General features: G+C 43.5%; 1 protein-coding gene across 1 annotated transcript; it reads right to left on the reverse strand.

Annotated features, from left to right (window-relative positions):
• Positions 1–17,378: 17,378 nt before the first annotated feature.
• Positions 17,379–22,758, reverse strand: ACRV1 (acrosomal vesicle protein 1; the record flags this gene model as incomplete). Its single annotated transcript, XM_079708798.1, has 3 exons — positions 17,379–17,503; positions 18,255–18,368; positions 22,695–22,758. The coding sequence occupies 3 exons, from the start codon at positions 22,756–22,758 to the stop codon at positions 17,379–17,381; spliced, it is 303 nt and encodes a 100-aa protein (XP_079564924.1).
• Between the last annotated feature and the right edge of the window lie 374 nt (positions 22,759–23,132).

Here is a 23,132-nt window from a genome sequence, read left to right on the forward strand (position 1 = left end):
TCTAATGCTTACCATACTGGCATTTCAGGTATAATCTTGAAAGTTATCTATATGCATTATTTTGCCCTTTATTTTTAAATTCTTCAGCTAACATTTTATTTGATACCTTGTATTTATAATTATAAATAGCTGATCAATAATTTTCTCTCTTTTACTGTAATCATCTAAATTTGAGGTAAAATCATCTGGTTAACTTTGTTTCTATTTCTTAGAAAAATTTGCAAATAATATAGATGAACTATTCTTGAAAGATTAGTGGAACTCACATGTAAAGCCATCAGAACCTATTTGGGGTTTTGTTTGTTTTGGTTTGGTTTTGTATTTTAAGGACAATCTTTCACTACTATTTCAAAACTTTAATATGATTGCTATATTTAAGAATCTTATTCAAGAGCCAATTTTGGAGCTTCTTAAAATTTTGCTTAGATTGCTTTAAGTAAGTGAACTAAAACAATGAGCCATAATCTTTAGCTGAGAAGCTTTATGTCTGTTTAAAAATTTACCATATGGTAAGAGAGGAGGGGTAGACAGAGAGTGAGACAACCATTTGCCACATGGGATAAAGGCAAGTTACACATAAAAGGGAAAATGTGGGGCTTCCCTGGTGGCGCAGTGGTTGAGAGTCTGCCTGCCGATGCAGGGGACCCGGGTTCATGCCCCGGTCCGGGAAAATCCCACATGCCGCGGAGCGGCTGGGCCCGTGAGCCATGGCCGTTGAGCCTGCGCGTCCGGAGCCTGTGCTCCGCAACGGGAGAGGCCACAGCAGTGAGAGGCCCGCGTACTGCAAAAAAAAAAAAAAAAAGGAAAATGTGTTGGCACCTGTTTTTAGGACCCTCATAGCTACCATCCAGTGCCATTCTGCTCTTTTTTATCAAAAACTTCCCACAAATTCACATAAAAACCCACCCCAGGAGATGCTTATTTATCACTCATATCCACAGGGATTGGCTTACACCGTGTCTGCTAGGAGAAGCCCACCTTGCAGGGAGAGGCAAACTAAAGTCCAGGTGGTCCCAACCCTGATTATTGATTCATCTCCCAGCTGTCATGAGTCACAAACCCTTTCCAATCTACTCTGGCCAAACGGGAGGACACTGAAAGCACCCCTTCCCCACTGGCTTTTCTTACACCATTTCCTCAAATTTCCCTACCACCCCCAGAAACAGAAAGGGACAAGTTTGGAGGAGTGTCATTCCTGAAGGTTTCCTGGAAAGAAAATTCCCAAATCAGCCCAATCATGCCCCAGAATCACTGGGCAGTGACCCCAGAGGAGGGAAACTGAGTGTTCTCTGCTCACACTCGAGGACGCAAAGAGGAAAAGGTGCTCTGTGGCCAACTGTTCGCTGCTTGGCCTTCATGCGAGACTAAAGCTCCGGAGCCTGGCCCTGCCTGCAGGACATCAATTCCTGAGGTCCAAGGCCCTCAGCTCTGATGATGCTTGTTGGGGATGGGGTGGGAGTGGTAGTGAGCTGAGAGTAGCATTCGGGCTCCTCCCAACCCCTCCCCTGAAGGAGACGGTTTAGGAGAGAGTCAGAGAGGGTAGGCTGCAGCAAGATCTAAGCTGCTCTCAGACAAATCAGGAATCTGAGGCCTTGTCTGTGGCCTTGACCCAGGCCACCAAAGAGCTCGACATTTAATATCCACATTCTGCATATGATCTTACTCCTGTAAAAGATGTGTATTAAAAAAATTATGTATCTATATTTGTATATATCTCCATGTATGCATGCATACTCATCATGAGAAGTCCTGTACAATATGCATGTAATTTTTAAAACGTTAATCTCTAAGAAATTATTTGGGAGGGTTTTTTTTTTTTTTTTTTTTTTTTGTGGTACGTGGGCCTCTCACTGTTGTGGCCTCTCCCATTGCGGAGCACAGGCTCCAGACACGCAGGCTCAGTGGCCATGGCTCACGGGCCCAGCCGCTCCGCGGCATGTGGGATCCTCCCGGACCGGGGCACGAACCCATGTCCCCTGCATCGGCAGGCGGACTCTCAACCACTGCGCCACCAGGGAAGCCCTGGGAGGGTTTTTTTCAATAATTTTTCTTGAATAGTTTTAGACTTAACAAGGACGTTACTCATTTTCTCACCCAGTTTCCCGGACTGTTAACAGCTGACATCACATTGGTACTGTTGTCACAACTAATGAAAAAGTATGGATTCATTATTATTAACTAAACTCCATATTGTATTCAGATTTCCTTAGCTTCTTGCCTAATGTCCTTTTTTTTTTTTTTCCTCTTCCAGGATTCTACATTTCTTTTACTCACCATGTCTCCCTATCCTCTCTGGACCCTTACAGTTTCTCAGAATCTCCCTGTTGTTTTTGTGATGTTCATAATTTTGAGGATTTCTGTGCAGATATTTTGCAGAAAGTCCCTTGTTTGTGGTTTGTCTGATGTTTCTCTCATGGTTAGGCTGGGGTTATGGATATGCGGCAGGAGAACGACAGAGGCGCACTGCCATTCTCAGTGCTTCGTATCAAAGGTGTATGCTGTTCACCTGCCTTATCGCTGTTGATATCAACCTTGATCACTGGACTGAGATACTGTTCGGCAGGCTACTCCAAGTAAAGTGACATTTTCCCCCTTTGCATAGTATGCTCTTTCAAAGCAAGTCACTGGGTAGCCCATTAAATCTGTTTTTAACTGTTCTTTTAACTTATTTGTATTTTTCAAGTAATTTACAAGAGTTAAGATTTACATTGCTGGTGAGAGTATGTCTAAGAAGGCAGTTTTTCAAATAGAAAGGGCCTCGCACTGGTCCTGTCTCCAGAATCCTGGCTCATCCACTGTTCTCTTTAGTATAGCAAGATCTAACTAGACAAGCTTAAAGTAGGCTGGAATACTTGAGTTGGGTTTTCACTAGTGATGCTGATGGTGTTGTTCCTGATATTTAAAGACAAGGCTCTGGCTTAGACTGTGCCCCACAAAGGCTAATCTAACTGGCCTTACCTTTCTTTTTTTAAATTTATTTATTTATTTATTTATTTTTGGCTGCATTGGGTCTTCATTGCTGTGCATGGGCTTTTCTTTAGTCGTGGCGAGCAGGGGCTACTCTTCGTTGCAGTGTGCAGGCTTCTCATTGTAGTGGCTTCTCTTGTTGCAGAGCATGGGCTCTAGGAGCATGGGTTCAGTAGTTCTGGCTCACAGGCTCAGTAGTTGTGGCTCGCGGGCTTAGTTGCTCCGTGGCATGTGAGATCTTCCCGGTCCAGGGCTCAAACCCGTGTCTCCTGCACTGGCAGGCGGATTCTTAACCACTGTGCCACCAGGGAAGCCCTGGCCTTACCTTTTATCTCCTATCTCGCCTCGACTTTAGGGGGAAAAAGGCCATGAAAAATATTTACACTTGACATTCTGAAAATAGAAATAGATATTTGGAAGATTTCCTTACAAGTTCAAAAAATTTTAACTAAATAAAAAATCACATGAAAATGAATTTTTTAGACTCTACAAGCGAAACAAAATATTATTGACACTTTGTTTTAATTTATGAAGGAGAAATGTACACTTATATTAAATAAGTAAAGTAAGATGATCATATTCTTCATTCTTGCATCATGAGTGGTTAGAGAAAGAGAGTGAAGGAAAGGGGTAAGGACAGAGGAAGTTTAATACAAAGGGAAAAAGAATGAGAGGTAAAAAGGTCAGGAAAAACACACACAGAACTGGTGATAAATGTTTTAAAATGCACAGGGACAGATATAATAAGATGGTGACACATTTCTAGTCATAATATAATAGAGCCATTTTTCACTAAAGAGAAGACATAAATCTTTCTACACCTAAAAACATATTAAACTCATTGTTCTTATAAAAGATCCTATTCCACTTTCTCAATTCTTCTCAAATTTCTTGGAAGAGTTGCCCATCCTCACTATTTCCTCCTGTCATAGTCCATTCATTCCTCAAACCACTGTAATGTGGTTTCTGTGCCACTTCTCCACTCAACCTGCTCTGCCAATAACATGCACGTTGTCATGGAAAACAGAGAATCATGCTCTTCTGTCCTGGTTCTCCACCTACTTCTATGACCATCACCCATGACTCTTTTATGGAGAGTGAACTTCACCCACTTTTTATTTTGGTGGTCTCTAGTGTCAATGACTTGTCCCCACCCTGTTCCCACCTCACTCACTAGACAACCTCTTTAAGTCTTATAAGCTAAGTTATCAGTAGCTTCTGAGTATGTATATAACATCTAAATCTGATGAGCCCACTTTTTCTGCCTTAGGCCTTGATACCTTTTTGGACTTTGAGGCCTCTCTGTCCATCCACCAGTTGGACACATTTTCCTGAGTTTTCCACTGACCCCACAAACTCCTGATGTATGAGGTGGTACCCGTCCCCTTCTTGGACACATTGCAGTCGCTTCTGAGTTGCTGGGATCAGAAACCAGGCAGCCAGGCAGCCAGAGGAATAGGGTGACTGTGAGGGATCAAGGTGGGATGATGATTTGCAATGTGAACGAAGAAGAGAGATGAATCAAGGGTGAACTGAGAGCACTTGGTGTATGTTGATGGGAAGGAGCCGGTTGCCAGGAGAGGAGTGAGGAGGGAAACTTGGAGTAGAGAGGAGGACACAGCATGCTCTGCAGGAGCACGTGTGGAGGATATGGGAACAGAGATGCCAGGAAGAGAGGGTGAGGGGGCATCACTGACAAGGAATCAGCAATTAGTGAGACTTCCAATGCAGTGGTTTTCCTCTATATATTGCAGAAATCTTGACCTTTACAGCAATAGCTCGAAACCTTGAAGTCCCCGCGAATCAACTTCCAAGCTCTACACTTATCATAACAGTCCAGTTGAGTGTGGTTGTAGCGCCATGCATCTGGAAGAGAAGGACACTGACACTCAGTGCCAGACAACAGTACCTGGAACCTTCCCCAGCCACCCCAAGCCTGGCCTGTAGACTAGGGACACATTCACCTCTCAGCGAGGGCTCCCTCAGACTGGAGCCCCTACCCAGTGTCAGGAGTTAGGCAACAGATCAAGCCAGAAAAGCCTGGTTTAAGAGCATTACCTCTCACATTGAAAAAGTATATATCCGAAGTTCTGCATCCCGGGCCTTCTTCAGATGTGCAGTTACCCTCGCCTTGCAAACATTTGCCCTTCTTAAAAATACTGCAGACCTTACACAATGTGGCTGGAGCTGCAGAGAAACAGACATGGAAGCTGAGTCCAGGGTTGAATGGGCTGAGACCAAGGTGTGTAAGACACATTAGAACGTAGGAGTTTAAGGACAAAGCGTGACTCTAAATATTTTCCTGCGCATAATTTGGGGTAAGAAAGATCCCCACTAGATTTCTTCCATTGGATATTTAAGGAAATGGGCTCTTTGACCTGCGGATATCAAAATCCATTAATCATAAATAACTTTGTGCATACATTATGAGTGAATTGCATGGTATGTGAATAATATCTCACTAAAGCTGGTTTTTTTTTTTTTTTTCAAAATAACCTTGAACAGGAATATGACACTTTACCTGCCAGGGGATATGGCAGATACTGGACAGTGAGATATAAGAGAAAAAAAAAAAGGTATGTGTTCTAACCAAGCAAGAGAAATTTCCAAACTTGAACCTAAACAACACTAAGAGATTATGTCTCCTTAATTTTTGTTCCCTGGGAGCCTGGATGAACTCCCCATAGTAGCAGCTCTGTGCTCAGAAGCTCACTTTAGCTTTGGAGCAATTGTGCAGAACACATTCAGTGCATCCCATATAGCCACCCTGGGCCAGGATCTTGGGGAAATGGATGGGGCATAAGGACTACACTGGCTTGAGGATGAGGAGGCAGATTTTAGTCTCCAAAGATTTCCTACGACAGCACCAAAAGTCATTCAAAGTACACACATATATAAGTGAAAAGAGTACTGCAAGAATATTGGTTCAAGATAAGCCTTTCAGGGACCTGTTCCTGGTAGATCATTGCCCCTTGGCTGTGTCTTTATAGAAAGTCTTGAGCAACCATTGGCTCTGCCTCTTAGGGCCATTCCAGCAAGCCACAAAACCTCCCATTGAGAAGAGGCCCCAGGGAGGGACTGACCCCACTCTGAGACTTTGGAAAGGAACCTGAACTCTTTCCCTGGTAGCAGTCGGGATGGGGACAGCAGAAAGAGACCTCAGATCCTCGCTGGTCAGATCATCCCAGAACCTCATCCTTGATCTCTCCCCTCCCAAGCTGGTCAGATCACCATCCAGGTGCTGCTGCCCAGCCCACCTCCACGTCGTCACCCCCTGCCCAGCCACCACAGGGACTCACCCACTCCTCGGAAGAGCATGAAAGGCAAGACTCCCAGCAGCAGGAGCAGGGACTTGTCCATGTCAGTCTGGGATGGCGGGAAGATGCAGAGGCGGCTGCAGCAGGGGGCAGGTTGCCCAGGAGTGTGCGGACAGACTGCCCTTGTGTGCAGCTGAGGGAAGCCGAAGAATCTGGACTGAGCTGCTCCTGGGCTGTGGGCAGAAGCTGCCTTTTACACACCTGCCGGTGGGTGTTTCACAGCCACGCAGGCCCAGGAAACATTCCCACAGAACCAGCCCCCTTGGACACTTCCGAGGATAAATGTCCCAGGTGTCCCTCCTGATCCCTTGAGGCTGCCTCCTGATGAGTGGGGGACATGACGCCTGACCAGATCTCTGGGCCCCTCAACAGTCCCTGACTCTTTACTCTTTGGACATCCCCCTGCCCCAGGCCCAAGAACAAGAGCTTGTCATGTGGGCCGGGCTTTGCTAAGATAGCCATTTCCTCTGGGTCCAAGGTCCCCATGACCACCTCCCCTCCAGTCCCACAGCTCAAGCCAGTACCCAACCTGGACTGACACCAGCCTCAGGCCTCAGGATGCACTCATTGTAGGTGCAGCCTGTGCTGTTTGCTTTCCCTTCCCCCTCCCTATATTCGAGCTCATAACTGAGACCTCAGTGGGCCTCTCAATACTGAATCAGTGTTGCCAATGCTGGGGGTAGTCATAACAGCAAACATTTACTTAGTATTTTCTATAAACCAGTATCCACATCTACTGCTATCATACATATCTAAATTAGGATATATCTTCAGCCTATCACAAATATATTAAATATACAGCAAATACTTCCAAAACAAAGAAGGAATAAAAGCACTATAGAGGACTAGTTTATTTTATAAAATATAAATCAATTCCTGCTATATTAATCTTATTTCTCTGGACTACAAAGGAAGCAGATAATTTTTTTAATTTAAAATTTCGTTGTTGTTGCTCAAAGAAATACCTATGCCCCAATAGCTCTGAAAGTACAATCCTGTAGTATCCTGAGTTTATTAATCATGTATAATAAAAAAAATAGCCAATTCCCCGACCAGAATATTCTTGCTTGGAAATCCAGCCAAAGGAGGAGAAAGATCATGGAGCAAGATCCCAATGTGAAGGCTGGGTGCTAGAGAAAACATTCCAGGTCACAGTGGCGGTCTCCCTTTCCCCTCTCTCCTTCTGCATCTAGACAACCCTTTCATGGCAGAGACCTTGACAGTCACGTTCACCATTAGCCAGAAGCACTCCGCACAATGCATGGTACAGAGCGGGCGCTCAGTAATATTTCTGACTAAACAAGAATAAGAGGACAAGTAAATGAATGCTTAGGATCTGCCAGCCCAGAAAGCAACTACGGGAGGAAGAGGGCCAAGAAACCCCACGCACCCACAGACTGAGAGTCCAGCTGTCTCCTACACTGTGAGAGGAGGACTATGATGCGTGAGAACTCCCCTTCATCACCTTCAGAAGACAAAAATGATTCAGAGTAGATTCTGCAGGAGTGTGGGGTGCATGGATGAGCCATGTCATTGTTACCCAGTCCCCACACTGAGGAACTGTGCTGAGGGACCCAGGGTCCTCTGTATGCTCAGCAGGTCACTCTAACATGATAGTGGAATTCCAGAGATGCACACGGTTCCCCAAGTCCCACATGCCCCTGTCATCACTATGCAAGAACAGAGGGTGAGGAAGGAGTGGAGAATGGAGGAAACAGGATATACACAAATTATTGGAGCTGCCAAGGAGCAGAATTCTTCTTTCATAGCATTGTTGTGCTGAAGATACTCTGTTCTGTGCAAACTTGAAGGATGTATTGATAATAAGAGTGCATAGTACACAATGCGTAATGTGACACTGTAAAGAGCCACATTACCACTGCGGAACCTGGGTAAAGAGAGTGAAAAGCAGAAAATAATGATGTGGTCAAATCTTCTCATGGAAGTTTATGCTCCTCAAACATCCTGATGGTGTTTCCTAAGGGAAGGATAGTGGTGGTCATCATTAAAAAGTCTACAAATTATACATGCTGTAGAGGGTGTGGAGAAAAGGGAACCCTTCTACACTGTTGTTGGAGATGTAAATTGGTGCAGCCATAATGGAAGTTCCTTTAGTCTGGAGGAAGTCTGAAGGTTCCTTAAAAAAATTAAAAATAGGCTTGCTATATGATTCAGCAATCTTACTCCTGGGCACATATCAAGAACTCTAATTTGAAAATATACATGCACCCCAATGTTCATATCAGCACTATTTAAGATAGCCAAGACATGGAAGCAACCTAAATGTCCATCAACAGATGAATGGATAAAGATGTGGTATATATATTGGGTTGGCCAAAAAGTTCGTTTGGGTTTTTCCATAACATCTTACAGATATATATACACAATGGAAAGTTACTCAGCCATAAAAAGAGAATGAAACAATGTCATTTTCAGCAACATGGATGAACCTAGAGATTATTCTGCCAAGTGAAGTAACTCAGAAAGAGAAAGACAAATACCATATGACATTGCTTGTATGTGGAATCTAAAATATGACACAAATGAACTTATTTACGAAACAAAAATAGACTCAGACTTAGAAAACAAACTTATGCTTAACAAAGGGGAAATGGGGTGGGGGGGATAAATTAGGAGTTTGGGAGTAGTGGATACAAACTGCTATATATGAAATAAATAAACAACAAGGTCCTACTGTGTAGCACAGGGAACTATATTCAATATCCTGTAATAACCTATAATGGAAAAAATATGAAAAAGAATAGATGTATAACTGAATCACTTTGCTGTACACCAGAAACTAACGCAACATTGTAAATCAACTATACTTAAAAAAAAATAATAATGATTTAGGGGATGTGGGCCCACTGGAAAATGTCTGTGACAGCTATCTAATTATGCTAAAATAAAATGGAGATACTATATGACTAAAATAGCTCCACTTGTATATCTGAACCTCACATAAATCATTGAGAAACATTGTGAGTTCAATCTATACCAGAAAAGGCCATGGCCGCCTCAGAGAAGAATATGCTGCCCCACATTCCCAGCTGGGCTTCCTTCAGCCACTCTTCCCCATAAAGTTTCTTGAACAGCATTCCATAATGTGTCTACATCAGGTTGCACTGGAAGACAATGGTCATTTTAAATGGTGGAGTTATGCTGGATGATACACCATATCCCTGAATGATGTATTGTGGAAATTTTGTCATTTTTCAGGAGAGGAGGCTTCAGAGGTTGATCAGGAATTGAGAGCTTGATAAAAGTCATATATTAAATTTATCCTGAGCCCGTGAGACTTCCAAAGTTGGGAGAGATATAATAGTCACTTCTAATTCATGACTTTATTCCAAGCTTACTTACTAAATTACCCCTTTCACTCCCCAGTGCTTCAGTCTAGGGAATAAATTATATGGTCAGTCTACTTAGAGGTCATCAGGCACAATCTCTCCCAGTGCAGGAACCTTCGCCTGGGCAGCAGCCAGACAGGGGGCGCCTAGAACCACCACAAGCTTCCAGGCCCACGCCAGTCCCTATCAGATCTTTCAGTAATGTGTCTAGGCAGAAACCCAAGCCGGAAGTGCCCTGGCCAGAGCACAGACTCAGAAATCAGATGAATCTGGGTTTGAAGACTCATTCCAACACCTACTGGCTATGAGACTCTGGCAAGTCATTCATCTACAGCCCTCAATTTCCCCATCAAGGAAGTAGGGAATATAATAGCACTTAGTCATTAGGTTATAGGTTCAATTCTTTACATTCATTTTCTTTTCAACTACTAACTAGAGAATCCAGTTAAGGAAAGTTTAATTAAAAAATTGGGACTAAGTATTTTCACAAGTTTATATTTAGTGACTTCTATTCTCTGCCTGTACGATTGGTCCAATCATCAGTCCTAACTTCACCCCCAAGATACACACACATTGGCAAACATCCTTCCATATGGTCATTTGTCTCCCTTCCCCCAACACCACACAAGGAGTGTGGCTATTTTGCCTCATTTCTTGAACTGCCATCTCCCACCATGTCTCCTCTCATTCATGTTCTACCTTGGAAACCTGCTAACCTTGTCCAGACCAATGACCAACTGTAGCAGTCACAAGAAAAGGAACGCTGCTTTATGGGTGGATGAACAGTCTTCCCTCATCACTGGTCCTTCATCATTTCCCAAATCACCACTGGAAACATGCATCTTCTTACAATACGTTCTCTTGTGGATTTTGTATATTTTTCACCAATTATGCAGAAAGTACACTCTGTTTGAATAGCTGCTTTTCTGGAACATTGATAATAAAACCCACATGTATAAACCACCTGGACCAGCCCCTAAACCTCTCCTGTCTAGCTTGCTGTAAACACCCCACCAGCATAATCCACCACTACCAGCACTTTAATTGCCATCATCAACACTGACCGCCACTAACGCACTCCAGGCATTTTATGTTTTTGTATGAAACTTTTATTGTCTCAAGATCACTTTTTAAAAATTTTATTGGTGTATAGTTAATTTACAATGTTGTGTTAATTTCAGGTGTACAGCAAAGTGAATCCGTTTTACATATACATATATCCACTGTTTTTTAGATTCTTTTCCCATATAGGTCATTACAGAGACTCCAGGCATTTTAAACCCATGTTCTTTCACCTGTCAATGCTCAGCCTCCAGGATATTTCCAGTCGTGTGTGGGTTTGGGGCATGGAAGAATGATGTATGTAGTGGGGAGGGACATGGATCTAGGGCAGAAAGCACTGGGGAGCTCAAGACTTTGAGTCTTTGTGTCAGTTTCTCTGATGACATCAGTATAACATTTCTTCCTGATGTATCAGGACCAAGCAGCAAGTGTACTCCATAGCATCCCTCCCTTCACTATCTGTTTTGGCATCATTTTTTGCCCTCCTAACTGCTTCACAAGCAGAAAGGAAGGACGTGCAGTGGGAACCCTCCTAAGGGCAGCTTGATAAATGGACCTGCCACACAGCCTTATTCCCCAGTGCCACACTCCTCACAGCAGGGGGTCAGTGTCAGAGTGTTCTCATCTCATCACGGGACACATCTAATTGAACTGCTCTAGTTCCCTTGGTCCCTTCAGCCATTTGGGTGGGATTAGGCTATAGCCACAGGGAAGATGGGCCATGGAACCAGTCTCATACTGGAAAGATCTCACTTCTGAAGGTGATGTACAGGTTGCTGAGGATAAATGTGGTTCTTTCTGTTCTGGGTGATGAGTACAACAATGGGCTAGAACATCTCTCACTGTCCAACCCACCTTGCAGGCAGTCAAGGAGATAGGCTGCTTTTATTGCCTTGCCTTCCCAGAAATATAGAATAAATTCCGAACCTGCAGTTCCTTGTGTGTCCTAACTCCTGGATGCCCAATAAAAGTTGTCATTCAAAGGAAGCCTTCTACCGTTTATTATCTTTATATAAAATACATACTAAAAATTTTATATATCTCTTTATAATACTTCTATAGAGATAAAGAGACAGAGACAGAGAGATAGAGACAAAAAGAGAAATTGTGTGTGTGTGGGGGGGTAGACAATGATTTCCTAGATATGACACCAAAAGCACAAGCGACCAAAGGACATGATCAAAATTAAAAATTTTGTAATTCAAAGGCACCACTAAGACAGTAAAAAGACCACACACAAGCCACAAAATGGACGAAAATGTTTGCAAGTCATATACTTATTACAAGAATTTTATCTAGAGTATATAAAGAACTCTTATAATTCAACAATAAAAAGATATATAACCCAGTTTTAAAATGGGCAAAGGATCTATACAGACATTTCCCCAATGAAAATATAGAAATGGCCAATAAGGTCACAAAAAGATTCTCAACATCATTAGCCATCAGGGAAATCTGAATCAAAACCACAATTAGAGGGCTTCCCTGGTGGTGCAGTGGTTAAGAATCCGCCTGCCAATGCAGGGGACATGGGTTTGAGCCCTGGTCCAGGAAGATCCCACATGCCATGGAGCAACTAAGCCCGTGTGCCACAACTACTGAGCCTGCGCTCTAGAGCCTGCAAACCACAACTATTGAGCCCGCGTGCCCCAACTACTGAAGCCCACGCGCCTAGATCCTGTGCTCTGTAATAAGAGAAGCCACCACAATGAGAAGCCTGTGCACCACAAAAAAGAGCAGCCCCGCTCACCACAACTAGAGAAAGCCATGCACAGCAACAAAGAACCAAAGCGACCAAAAGTAAAAAGTAAAAAAAAAAACCCCACAATGAGCTACCACTTCATACCCATGAGGATGGCTATGACCAACAAGATAATAACAAGTTTTGCAAAGATGTGGAGAAACTGGAACCCTCATACCCTGCTGTTGGGAATGTAAAATGGGGCAGTCACTTTGGAAAACATTCTGGCAGTTCCTCAAAAGCTTAAGTATACCATATCACCCAGCAATTCCCTACCAGAGTTACATATGCAAGAGACAGCAACACTTAGGTCTACCCCAAAACTTGTACATAAACATTCATAACAGCATTATTCAAATAGCCAAAGAGTGAAAACAACCCAAATGTGTATCAGCTGGTAAATAGATAAATAAAATGTGGTATATCCATAGAAGAATATTATTCAGTAATAAAAAGAAATGAAATACTGTTACATGCTACAACACTATAAGCCTTGAAAACATTATCCTAAGTGAAAAAAGCCAATCATAAAGGACCAGATATTATATGATTCCACTTAAATGAAAAATCCACAATAGGCAAATCTATAAAGAAAGTAGCTTAGTAGTGGCTTAGGGCTGGCAGTGGAGGCGGTGGAGATGGAAAGGCAGTTGTGATAAAAGGTGACAGCCCGTGGGTGCAGGATTTCTTGCTGGAGTGATGAAAATGTTCTAAAACTGATCATGGTGATGGTTGCACAACTTTGAATATACTGTTGAGAAGGAAGAAAATTTTCCTCTACCCTTCTAGGTTCTTTTGGCTGGTCTAAGAATTAAATTTACATGAGACAGAGTAATAGGACAAACTTAAAATTATTTTTGTATGTACAGGAATGCCACATACCTGAGAGATAAAAAGACAGAAAGCTAAAATAAGGTACAGTATATATGCCATCCTGAAATAAGGAACAGGATAGGGGCCAGAGGCCCTCAAGGACAGAAGAGTAATTCACAGAACAATAAAAAGAACAGGAAACACCGAATCTATACCTACATATGTTTAGAGCAATTCCTCTTTTTTTTTTAAATTAATTTTTATTGGAGTATAGTTGCTTTATAGTGTTGTGTTAGTTTCTGCTGTACAGCAAAGTGAATCAGCTATACGTATATATGTATACCCTCTTTTTTGGATTTCCTTCCCATTTAGGTCATCACGGAGCATTGAGTAGAGTTCCCTGTGCTATACAGTAGGTTCTCATTAGTTATCTATTTTATACATAGTAGTGTATATATGTCAATCCCAATCTCCCAGCTCATCACACCTACCCTTCCTCCCTTGGTATCCATATGTTTGTTCTCTACATCTGTGTCTCTATTTCTGCTTTGCAAATAAGTTCATTTGTACCATTTTTCTAGATTCCACATATAAGTGACATTATACAATATTTGTTTTTCTCTTTCTGACTTAGCTCACTCTGTATGACAGTCTCTAGGTCCATCCACGTTACAGCAATTCCTCTTGAAGAAGATCTGAGGGCTGATTGAACAGCTATTGCACATAGAAGGACCACATAGGAACGGGTAGGAAAATGAAGACACGGTACCCATGAGACACCCCTCCCGCCCCAGATGCTACGACTTGCAGGAGGGAGGGATATTGCTGGAATGGGCCCAAGTGAAGATTCGCCAACCCTAGGACAAAGCAAAGAAACAGCAATTTAAAGAACAGCTAGACTATATGGGAAGGAAATCCATTTACTTATCCTAGAGCTTCTGGTCTGGGAACTGCTGGAACCCTCTCCAAAGTTGGAGGCACCAGCCATTGCATTGTTTGAGCCCTCACAGGCCTCCCCTCATCTAGGGCCCACTCCAACCCCAGCTGCCCTACCAAGAGGCCTCAGCCAGGGACTGCCCCCAGCCGGGGTCAGATGCCCTGCCTGAATTTGATCCTTCATATTTTCAATATCGTGAAATCTATCCAAAAGTTCCTGAATCATGTGGGGTTTTTCCCTGGAGACAAGCAACATAATTATATGCTTTGCTCTCTGTGAGTCAGTTAACAACAGATGCACATGTTACTTTGAAAGACATAACATGATCACTGGTCATGATAAGCCATCAGTTACCTACATAATGATTTGGATTTGTGGACTGAAGGTCTAGTAGTAAGTTCATATTTTATGCAATTACTCACAGTTCATATACCGTGGTAATCAGAATTTGAACTATGTCATGGAGGGACTGGTATTATTTAACTAATGCATGGTAACTGAAATACGTGCATATTGGGTGTGTGCGAAGTGAGGACTACCTGCATGTATTTTCTTCACAGTTGCCTTCAGTTCATACCCATTCTTCCTACCTGAACCCACAACAATCTTCCTGAGTGAGATAAGTCATCACCGCCTCCACCCCAAATAGCACCCTGACTTCTGCGTGGTCTCCGTCTACCTTGCCCACCCTCCAGAGCATCCTGCGCATGAGCATCCATATCTCTGCCTCAGTCCATGGTGGGGTGAAGTGAGGCAGGAAAAAGGTCAGGGGACTCAAGGCTTTGAGTGTGTCAGGTCCTCAGCAGACATCATGAGGATACCATTAGCAACATATTGTGGCTATGTTGCTGGGAGAGTCTGGGAGACTCTGAGAGAGTCTGGGAGAACATTTCCCCAGACTCCCCTGAAAAACAAAAGTCTCATCAACTGAGGGTTTACTCTGAGAGCCTGTGACACCCCCTGGAGTGGGGAGTGTGGTGGAAGAGCACTGAGCTTATCAAAAGACACTGATAGTGGACCTGCTATGCCAACAAGTGGCCCCCGCTTCCACCGAGAGCCAGTATAAGGTCAAAGCCCCAGGAGAGCTGGGCTTTGGAGCAGCAGCCTGCTTAGGGGACCTCTTTCCGAGGCCAGTGGACAGACTGCTAGGGCTGAATGTGGCTCTGTCCTGTCTCCTGTGTGGTGAGTACTGGGTGGGTGGGAAGTCTTGTAAGCTGGTGACTCTGGTAACCTGGTAAGCTGGCTCAGCGGCTGGCCACCGAACGAAGGTTTGCCTCTTGAAAGCCATGTACTGCATTTTCATTATCTTTTTGTAAAATACATTCTTAAAAAATAAAACAAAACACAACAACAAAAAACTATAACAGAGTGATCAGCTCACCCCAGGTGGCCCTGGGACTTTACTGACTTTGGCACTGAAAGTCTCACATCATGGTAAACTCCCTTTTCTCAGGCAAATTTGGGATGGTTAAACATTTATGTACATGATAATAAACCTGGAAGTATAGAGACTAAAATATTTATATTGATTAACTCTGGTTAATAGATTATTGTTTATTTTAATTTTATTATACATGACCTTGTATACTTTTTTTTTTGAAGTCCAGAAAAGTGTGGCTATATCCACAGCATAGTAATGGTAGCAATACTTCCTATGGACAGTGCACTGTGAGAGTTAAAAGATATAATGCATACAAGAGTACTGCTTTTGATACCTGCAACTTACGATTATCATTGTTGTCTTATTATTGGCTGCATCACGGAAAGATATAATGTTGAGAGCAGACACAATCACAAGGACTGGATACATTTTAGTGACATTCAACATCTTTGCACCTTTGAAATGCACCTTTGGGTGAAATATTTAAACATCAAGCATTGGTGGATGAAAAATGGGTACTTAGTGTGCCAGAATAAGATCACATATGCACTCTGCTTCTTATTCTAAACATAATTCCACCACTCAGAATTATCTTCAGTCTTCTGTCTTTGCAGATGGACTTTCTCTGGTTCTCCATCACATGGATGAAGATGGGCACCCCATAGCAGCTGAGTTTCATATTACAGTTCTAATCACATTCAAAGAATTAGACTCTAAAATCCAATAACAAATTGCCAGGAAAGAGAATTTTATTGACTCAACTTGGGTCAAGTGTCCACCACTGATCCAGTCAACCCACACCAGAGGAAAGTCTTCTAACGTCCACATGGTTTGTACCCTTGAGGAGATGTGTCTAAACCCACTCTCCCACCCAGCCTGTGGCATGTTTTCTGTGAATACAAAAACAAGCCATGGTGATCCGGAGACCATTATCAGGTGATAACCAAAAAATTCAGAAGGCTGCAAATAAGAAAAAGAGTTTATTTAGAGTTCTAAGAATTGCATTTTGGGAGGCACTGATTCGAATGGCAACTCAAATGTGCTCCAGGGGGAACAGAAAATAGTGGGGGCTTCTAAAGGCAAAAAAGATATTCCAGAGAAGTAACATAAGTTATCTTTACAGAACTACGATTGGTGCCGGCAGACTTTCAGTCACTTGCTGGCAGCACATTGGTTGCTGAGCTGTGGTCTCTAAGGAGTAGACAAGTTCCAGGTGGTCTCAGGATGGATGGGTCCAAAGTTTATGTTGGGTTTAGGGATGGACGTGTGTAAGTTCCACTTCCTTAATAGCCTCCCACCTCCATCTTAGATCACTTTGACATAAGTGACTCCATTTTTTTTAATTTAAGCCACTTATACTTAAGAGATTTGTGTTACAACACCTAGCCCACTCAACTAACCCATCATTTATGGACTCCCCTCACACTTCTACTGTTTTCAGCTTTCAAAGACTCTCCCTCCTCCTTCAGTTCCTGCCCCCAGAACACGCAGAATCACAAATGCAGCCTTCCACAGACGCTGCCTTTTTAAGCAGCAATCAGTGTGACTGATGATTAGGGCCTGAAAAGGGAGAAGGTAGCCTTGGACCTAGCTATGCCCATCAATCTTCACCCCAATTTGGTTTCAAAAATTATCCCTGGGGCATCTCGCAATGAAGTAAAGGAAAGGGGGTCTGAAAACAGAATGAGTCTGAGGCTGGTTCTCATAGGGGACCCATATTCAGATCACAGAATCTTGGAGACTGTGGTGGTTGAAATGGATCCTAACTTAGCTTCATCCACCACATCAGGGCAAAAGCTGGGCCCCGTCTTTAGAACTTGTTGCAGAGAGGTGAGTCATGGCAGCATCTAAATTCCACAGCAACACTGACTTTAAAGAGCTTCATAGGAACACATAGGCTGCTACAACCCTGGTATCCATAGGAAATGGTGTCACCTGGAAAGGGACAGAGAAGAGGGTAAGTGAGGCCCCAGAACCCAGGCTGCAGGCCCATAGGTATGGGACCCAGCATATCCTGGTATGCAGCTCAGTAAATATTCATAACGAAATCACAGGATCAATGCATCAACCAAATAATCAAGAACGAAGGGAAAATAACACATTCTATGGAGGACTCATGCTCTTCGTAGGGTGAATGTCTGCCTCCTGGGAATGAGATGCTGGAGGCAGTCCCCCCAGTGGGCTCACCTAAAATAGCTCTGCAAGCTCTGTATATTAGAGCTCAATCCACTCCCTCCACACAAGAGAGGGTAAATAGAAATTGCCCTCTCCACCCTGACCATTTCTCCCCCAATCTATGTCCCTAGTTACCCAAAACCCGATCACAGTCAGGTCCCACTCAGAAGAATTTCAGCAGCCCAGTTCCAGTTACCCTCAGGAGCTAAACTCCCTACTTTGCTTACAGGTCACCATCCCAATTAATAGTGAGTGGCAGCCCAGTACCACGAGATGAAAATGTTTCACTAGGTTAAGAAAAGAAAACCAACCCCTTTTCTATGCAGTTCCTACTCCCAGGGTTCCTGAGGGGACACTGCCCTGAGTCCTACAGGCACCTGGCCTTCTTCTTGGGGCCCAGGTTCTCATGGTGTCCCATGGAGGGTTCATACTATCCCCCCACCCTGAACACCCACTGCCAGCCCCTAACCTCTGGCAAAGGTCACCAGGAGACTTCTCAGGCCCCACCTACCTTCGTAGACCTTCCTCAGGAAGCAGTGCTGGCTGCCTTGAGTCTGGCAGAAGCTTTTCCCGCTCTCGCAGACCCCGCTGGCATTGACTCGGTGACACTGGAAACATTCTAGAGCTGGAAAGTCAAAGCAGCATAATAAGGCTCTTCCGGCCCAGCATCCCGGTTGCTCAGGAGGGAGCACACTTGTGACCCAGGTTCGCCTGGACACTGACTAGCTCCCAGCGCCTGAGGAATGTGCTGAAAGCCGGTCATTTCTCCGAGCTTGGCTTACACCTGGGAGGAGGCGTGTGCGCCTCTAGGCACAAGGTCTGCACCTGAGCAGAGGGCTCTGCCTGTCCTCCCAGGGATGGGCTGTGCTGCTGGAGGAATGAGGTCAAGCCCTTCACTGCAGCTCCATTGACCCCACTTGCCAACTGATTATCACCCCAACACCAGGGGGCACCGTTGAAGATGTTCCATGTGAATGGCATCTGCAGGAGCAGAACAGGTGATGGTTGGAGTTGCGAAGGAGTCGGCACTGCCCACCCCTGCTCCGTCCTGGCTGCAGCTTCACAAAGCCTCCCCTCGCCCTCCTTCACACAGAGCCCCACCCTCCACTCTCCCTTTCATCTGAGGAATCGGGCTCCGAGGAGGACGCCAGGACTCAGCCTAAAAGGAGAGCTGAAGGGGGCAGGTAGGGGAGAGAAAGGACGGGTGGGAGGAGGGAGATGGGAAGTAAAAGAGAAGATTGGAAGTAAGAGAGTGAGGCAAGCCAGGGGGAGACTGAGGAGAGGAGGAGAGGAGGGGAGGAGAGGAGGGGAGGAGAGGAGGGGAGGAAGGAAGGGAGGAAGGAAGGGAGGAAGGGAGGGAGGAAGGGAGGGAGGAAGAGAGGGAGAGAGGGAGGGAGGGAGGCAGGGAGGGAGGGAGGCAGGGAGGGAGGAAGGGAGCTTCCGGACAAACACTTGCCCTGGAGCCTCCTCCTTGGGATGAGCACCCATTGGTCCCTGCGTTCCCTGAGTTATTCACCAAACAATGAGCACCTGACATGTGGGAGGCACAATTCCAGGTGTTGGGAATTGAGTGCTGAAGGAGCAAGGAAACATGCATTCCACTTATTTAAACACTAAACAAATAAATGGGGAAAATGACTGACAATGAAAAAATAAGAAAGGTTATTCCAGGTCCTGGTGACTCGTGAAGATGATGAGATGGAGGAAACATGGAGGAGACAGCGTGGGGAGTCCTTGGGGAGGCAGAAAAGCTTTCTCACGGGTGATTTAAGCTCAAACCTGAATGATTTTTTTTTTTTTTTAAGCTGACTACTTAAACGGCTGGGAGAAGTTGGGAAACTGGTTCTAGGAAGATCCACAAGCAAGTGCACAGAAAGGTTCTGAGACGGAATTAGCTTGGCCAGTTTGAGAAACAAAAAGAGCAGCACAGGTAAAGTGGAAAAGGGTGAGAATGTTATAAAGTGGGACTGAAGAGGTCGGTAGAGACCAGACCATAAGCATGTATCCGCTTAGACCCGCAGTGTTGTACATGGTATCCACGGGACTTACATGGCTGTTGAGCCTGTGAAATGTGGGTAGTCCAAACAGATGGGCTGTAGGTCAATTTCAAACACTTAGCACACAAAAAATTTTTAATTGCTCATCAGTAACTTTGATGTTGATTACATGCTGAAATAATATTTTAGAAGTATTGGGTTAAATGAAGTGTACTATTAAAGTTAATTTTACACATTTCTTATTTTTTTAATATGCCTACTAGAAGATTTAAAATAACATCTGTAGTTCAGTTTATATCTTATTTGGACAAGACAGTTTAGGCCATTGTAAGAACTGGGATTTTATTCAAAGTTGGAGGAAGCCATCAGAGGTTTTTCAATAGAGAATGACATTAACTGATTTATGTTTTGCAGTTTCACTCTGGCAGCTGTGCAGACAATAGATTTTAAAGAAAGAGAGAGTAACAGAGGGCTAGGAAAGATGGTGGAAACTGGAAGGAAGCCACAAGTCAACCGAATCCGTGCAAAATGTGAGAAATTAAAGGTCAAGTATAAATGAAGTATTTATGTGGGAAACAGGGGCTGGGAAACCTATAGCAGAACAAATAGAAGGTCATTTCAATGTGCTTGCCATGGCCTCATCATTTTTTATGTAGTTTAAATCTGAAACTATACATTTTTTAATTTACTCACACATTTTATCTTGCAATAAAGCTTTTCACTGGAATGAACTTTGAAAAGTGCACACTCAATAGAAAACTGAGCACTCAATTCCTCTTCCTCTAAACTTAATGATGACTGTATAACTTGAACAGCCTGTCTGTCAATATTTACCATCGCCCCTGGGCCTGTGCTGTCCCTGATCCCATGAAAACCTCCTAAAGATACAAATCTGCTTAAGAATTTCAGTGGCTCTTTTGAAAGTTAGTAGTTATTTGAAGAAGACTCTGCCCTAGGATGATGTCACTTGTGCAGCTGCAACAGAGGCCTCACGTATCACTGACTGAAGCAGGTGTAATTCCCGTCTCCCTCCCCGTAGCCCTCAGCCTTCACCTCCACATGCTTGTGACTGCAACACTTGTGACTCTGACAGGGGGCTGTAGGACACACTCACTGTGCATACAGGGCAGCTGGAACAGTGGAGAGCAGATGCCCCTGGGAGCATCCCTCTCCCAAGAACAGATGGGGAATCGGTAGATGAATACTCCAACTTTCTCACCCATGAGTTGGATCCTCTACACTGTCCTCCAGAATTTCCAGCAGGATGGATTCCATTTGCTCACCATGGTGTCCAGCTTATTAACTTCATTGCATATTCTGTCTGACTTCCCCACACCCCTCCTGGTATATCCTGGGATCACCTTCCAGACAAATGATTTTTACTCCTATCAGCTTCAGAGGGAAGCACAAGCCAGGGTGATGGATTTTCATTTAGATCAAATGTGTGTTCTTCTAAATTAATTGTTTATATTTTTTTATTCTGTGTCTTCTTGTGCTTTTACAAAACAAACAAAACATTGACTATTAACAGGCTGATTCCGTTTGCTGAAGAAGGACATTGGAAACAAATGATACCTGTTAATGCCAATGATCATTCCAGTTTTCAATCAATCATGGAATCAAATAAAAGTTATGAAGGTATATTCTGTAGAAGGTAAAACACCTGACTTTTTGTGAATGCTATAATAAATTTAATTTAAAAGTCCACATAGAACATAAAATTATTTCTTTCTGCTGTGAAAGAATAAATACAAATGCTGGTAGAATATAATATTGCAGGGAAAAAAAAAGTTTTTACTTAATTGAGACCCAGAGAGCAAAAAATGCCCTTATAGTTGGTTTTGATTCACACGTAATTCTGAATTGTGTCCTGTGTCCAAACCAGATAGTATATGACTATAAATAAATATATATGTAAATACTTTATATATTTTAATGTTATATATTATAATGTTAAAATATATAATATATATAACATATAGAATATGTTATATTATGAATTATATATATGAAAATATATATTTTATATATTATATATGTATGTGCACATACACACCCACAGGTAAAATAACTGAACTGTAAAAGTTTTGTGATGTGGAATAAAAAATAGTCTTTAGCAAAATTTCTCCCTGCTCCTTGTCATCAAGCAGATCTGAAAATGGTTTAGCTTCTAAGGAACTACATTGTGATTCAATCTAAGTGTGCTACAACAGTAATGAACATTTTGTAAAAGGTCCTGCAAATATCAGTTGCATTTTGGTCAGGTAGTAGATTTTCTGACTCCATTTTTTGATGTTTCACAGCTGGCAGCCTTGAAGTCTCTCCCCTGTGCCCCACATCTGGGCCTCAGGAGCTCCCTCCTTTACCACTGGTGGGAGTTTCAAACCATGCAAGCCCCTACCTGAATGCAGGAACCCTTGCCCTGTCTGTCCCCCTCACCACCATAGAAATTTGAGTCTCCTTTCTCTGCTCCCTCAAGCCATCTTAAGACACCTGGCAGTAAGCCCTGTTCTCCCGAGAAAGCCTCATTAGGTAAGTAATAAACCTTTTCATACTCTCCTGGTGCATATGTGACATCATCAGTCTTGACATCTGATCCAAGTTTGGGTAAAGGTCCATCCTGTTTCTACAGTATAACCCCAACAGTTTGAAATCTTAAAGTACTCAACAAATGGAGTACCCAAGTATTTCAGCTTTCAAAAATATTTAACCAGTTGAAGTTATGAAAAACAGACTTTCAAGCAAAAAGATATTGAAATGTATTCCTACAAAAGCAGAATGCCCCAGATTAAATTGTAAAATGTATATGGTCGTCTTATCTGTTGGACATTCTAATGTCAAGGCAAGCAGACAAAGAGTCAAAGAGAGAGGTAGTGCCTGGAAACATAACCTGCCACTCACCCAGGTTCTCCTCAGTCCCCACTGCCCTCCTACATGCTCCCCAGAGGGCTCACCTTGCAGGAATCCCAGCAGTGAGGACAGGACCACCACCAGCAGCAGCAGGAGGCACTTACCCATCTCTGGATTTGGCCCCAGACCCAAAGATTTACAGAAGGCAGGACAGAACCACAGGCCTTGAGAGCCTCTGAGATACGGCTTTATAATTCCAGGCTGGGAGGAGCAGCCAATCGCAGCCCAGGCAAAGGGCTGTACTTCCCCAGACAAACAGCAAACAGGGTCCCTGAAGGAACTGGGGCCCTGCATTCCTTTCAGTGTTATTGGCCCTGCTCACCTCCACTGGCCCTACTGAGGGAGCCAAGTTATATAAGAAGAGCTGGCTCTTTTGTGTCTCCATTTCACAATTGTAAAATGGAAGACTAGAGTCTGACTTACATTGCCTAAGGATTTGGGAATTCAATTGAGTTAGTGACGTTTTATAATCTAAGAGGTTT

This window comes from Hyperoodon ampullatus, assembly GCF_949752795.1.
Source record: "Hyperoodon ampullatus genome assembly, chromosome: 7".
Classification (NCBI taxonomy): Eukaryota; Metazoa; Chordata; class Mammalia; order Artiodactyla; family Ziphiidae; genus Hyperoodon; species Hyperoodon ampullatus.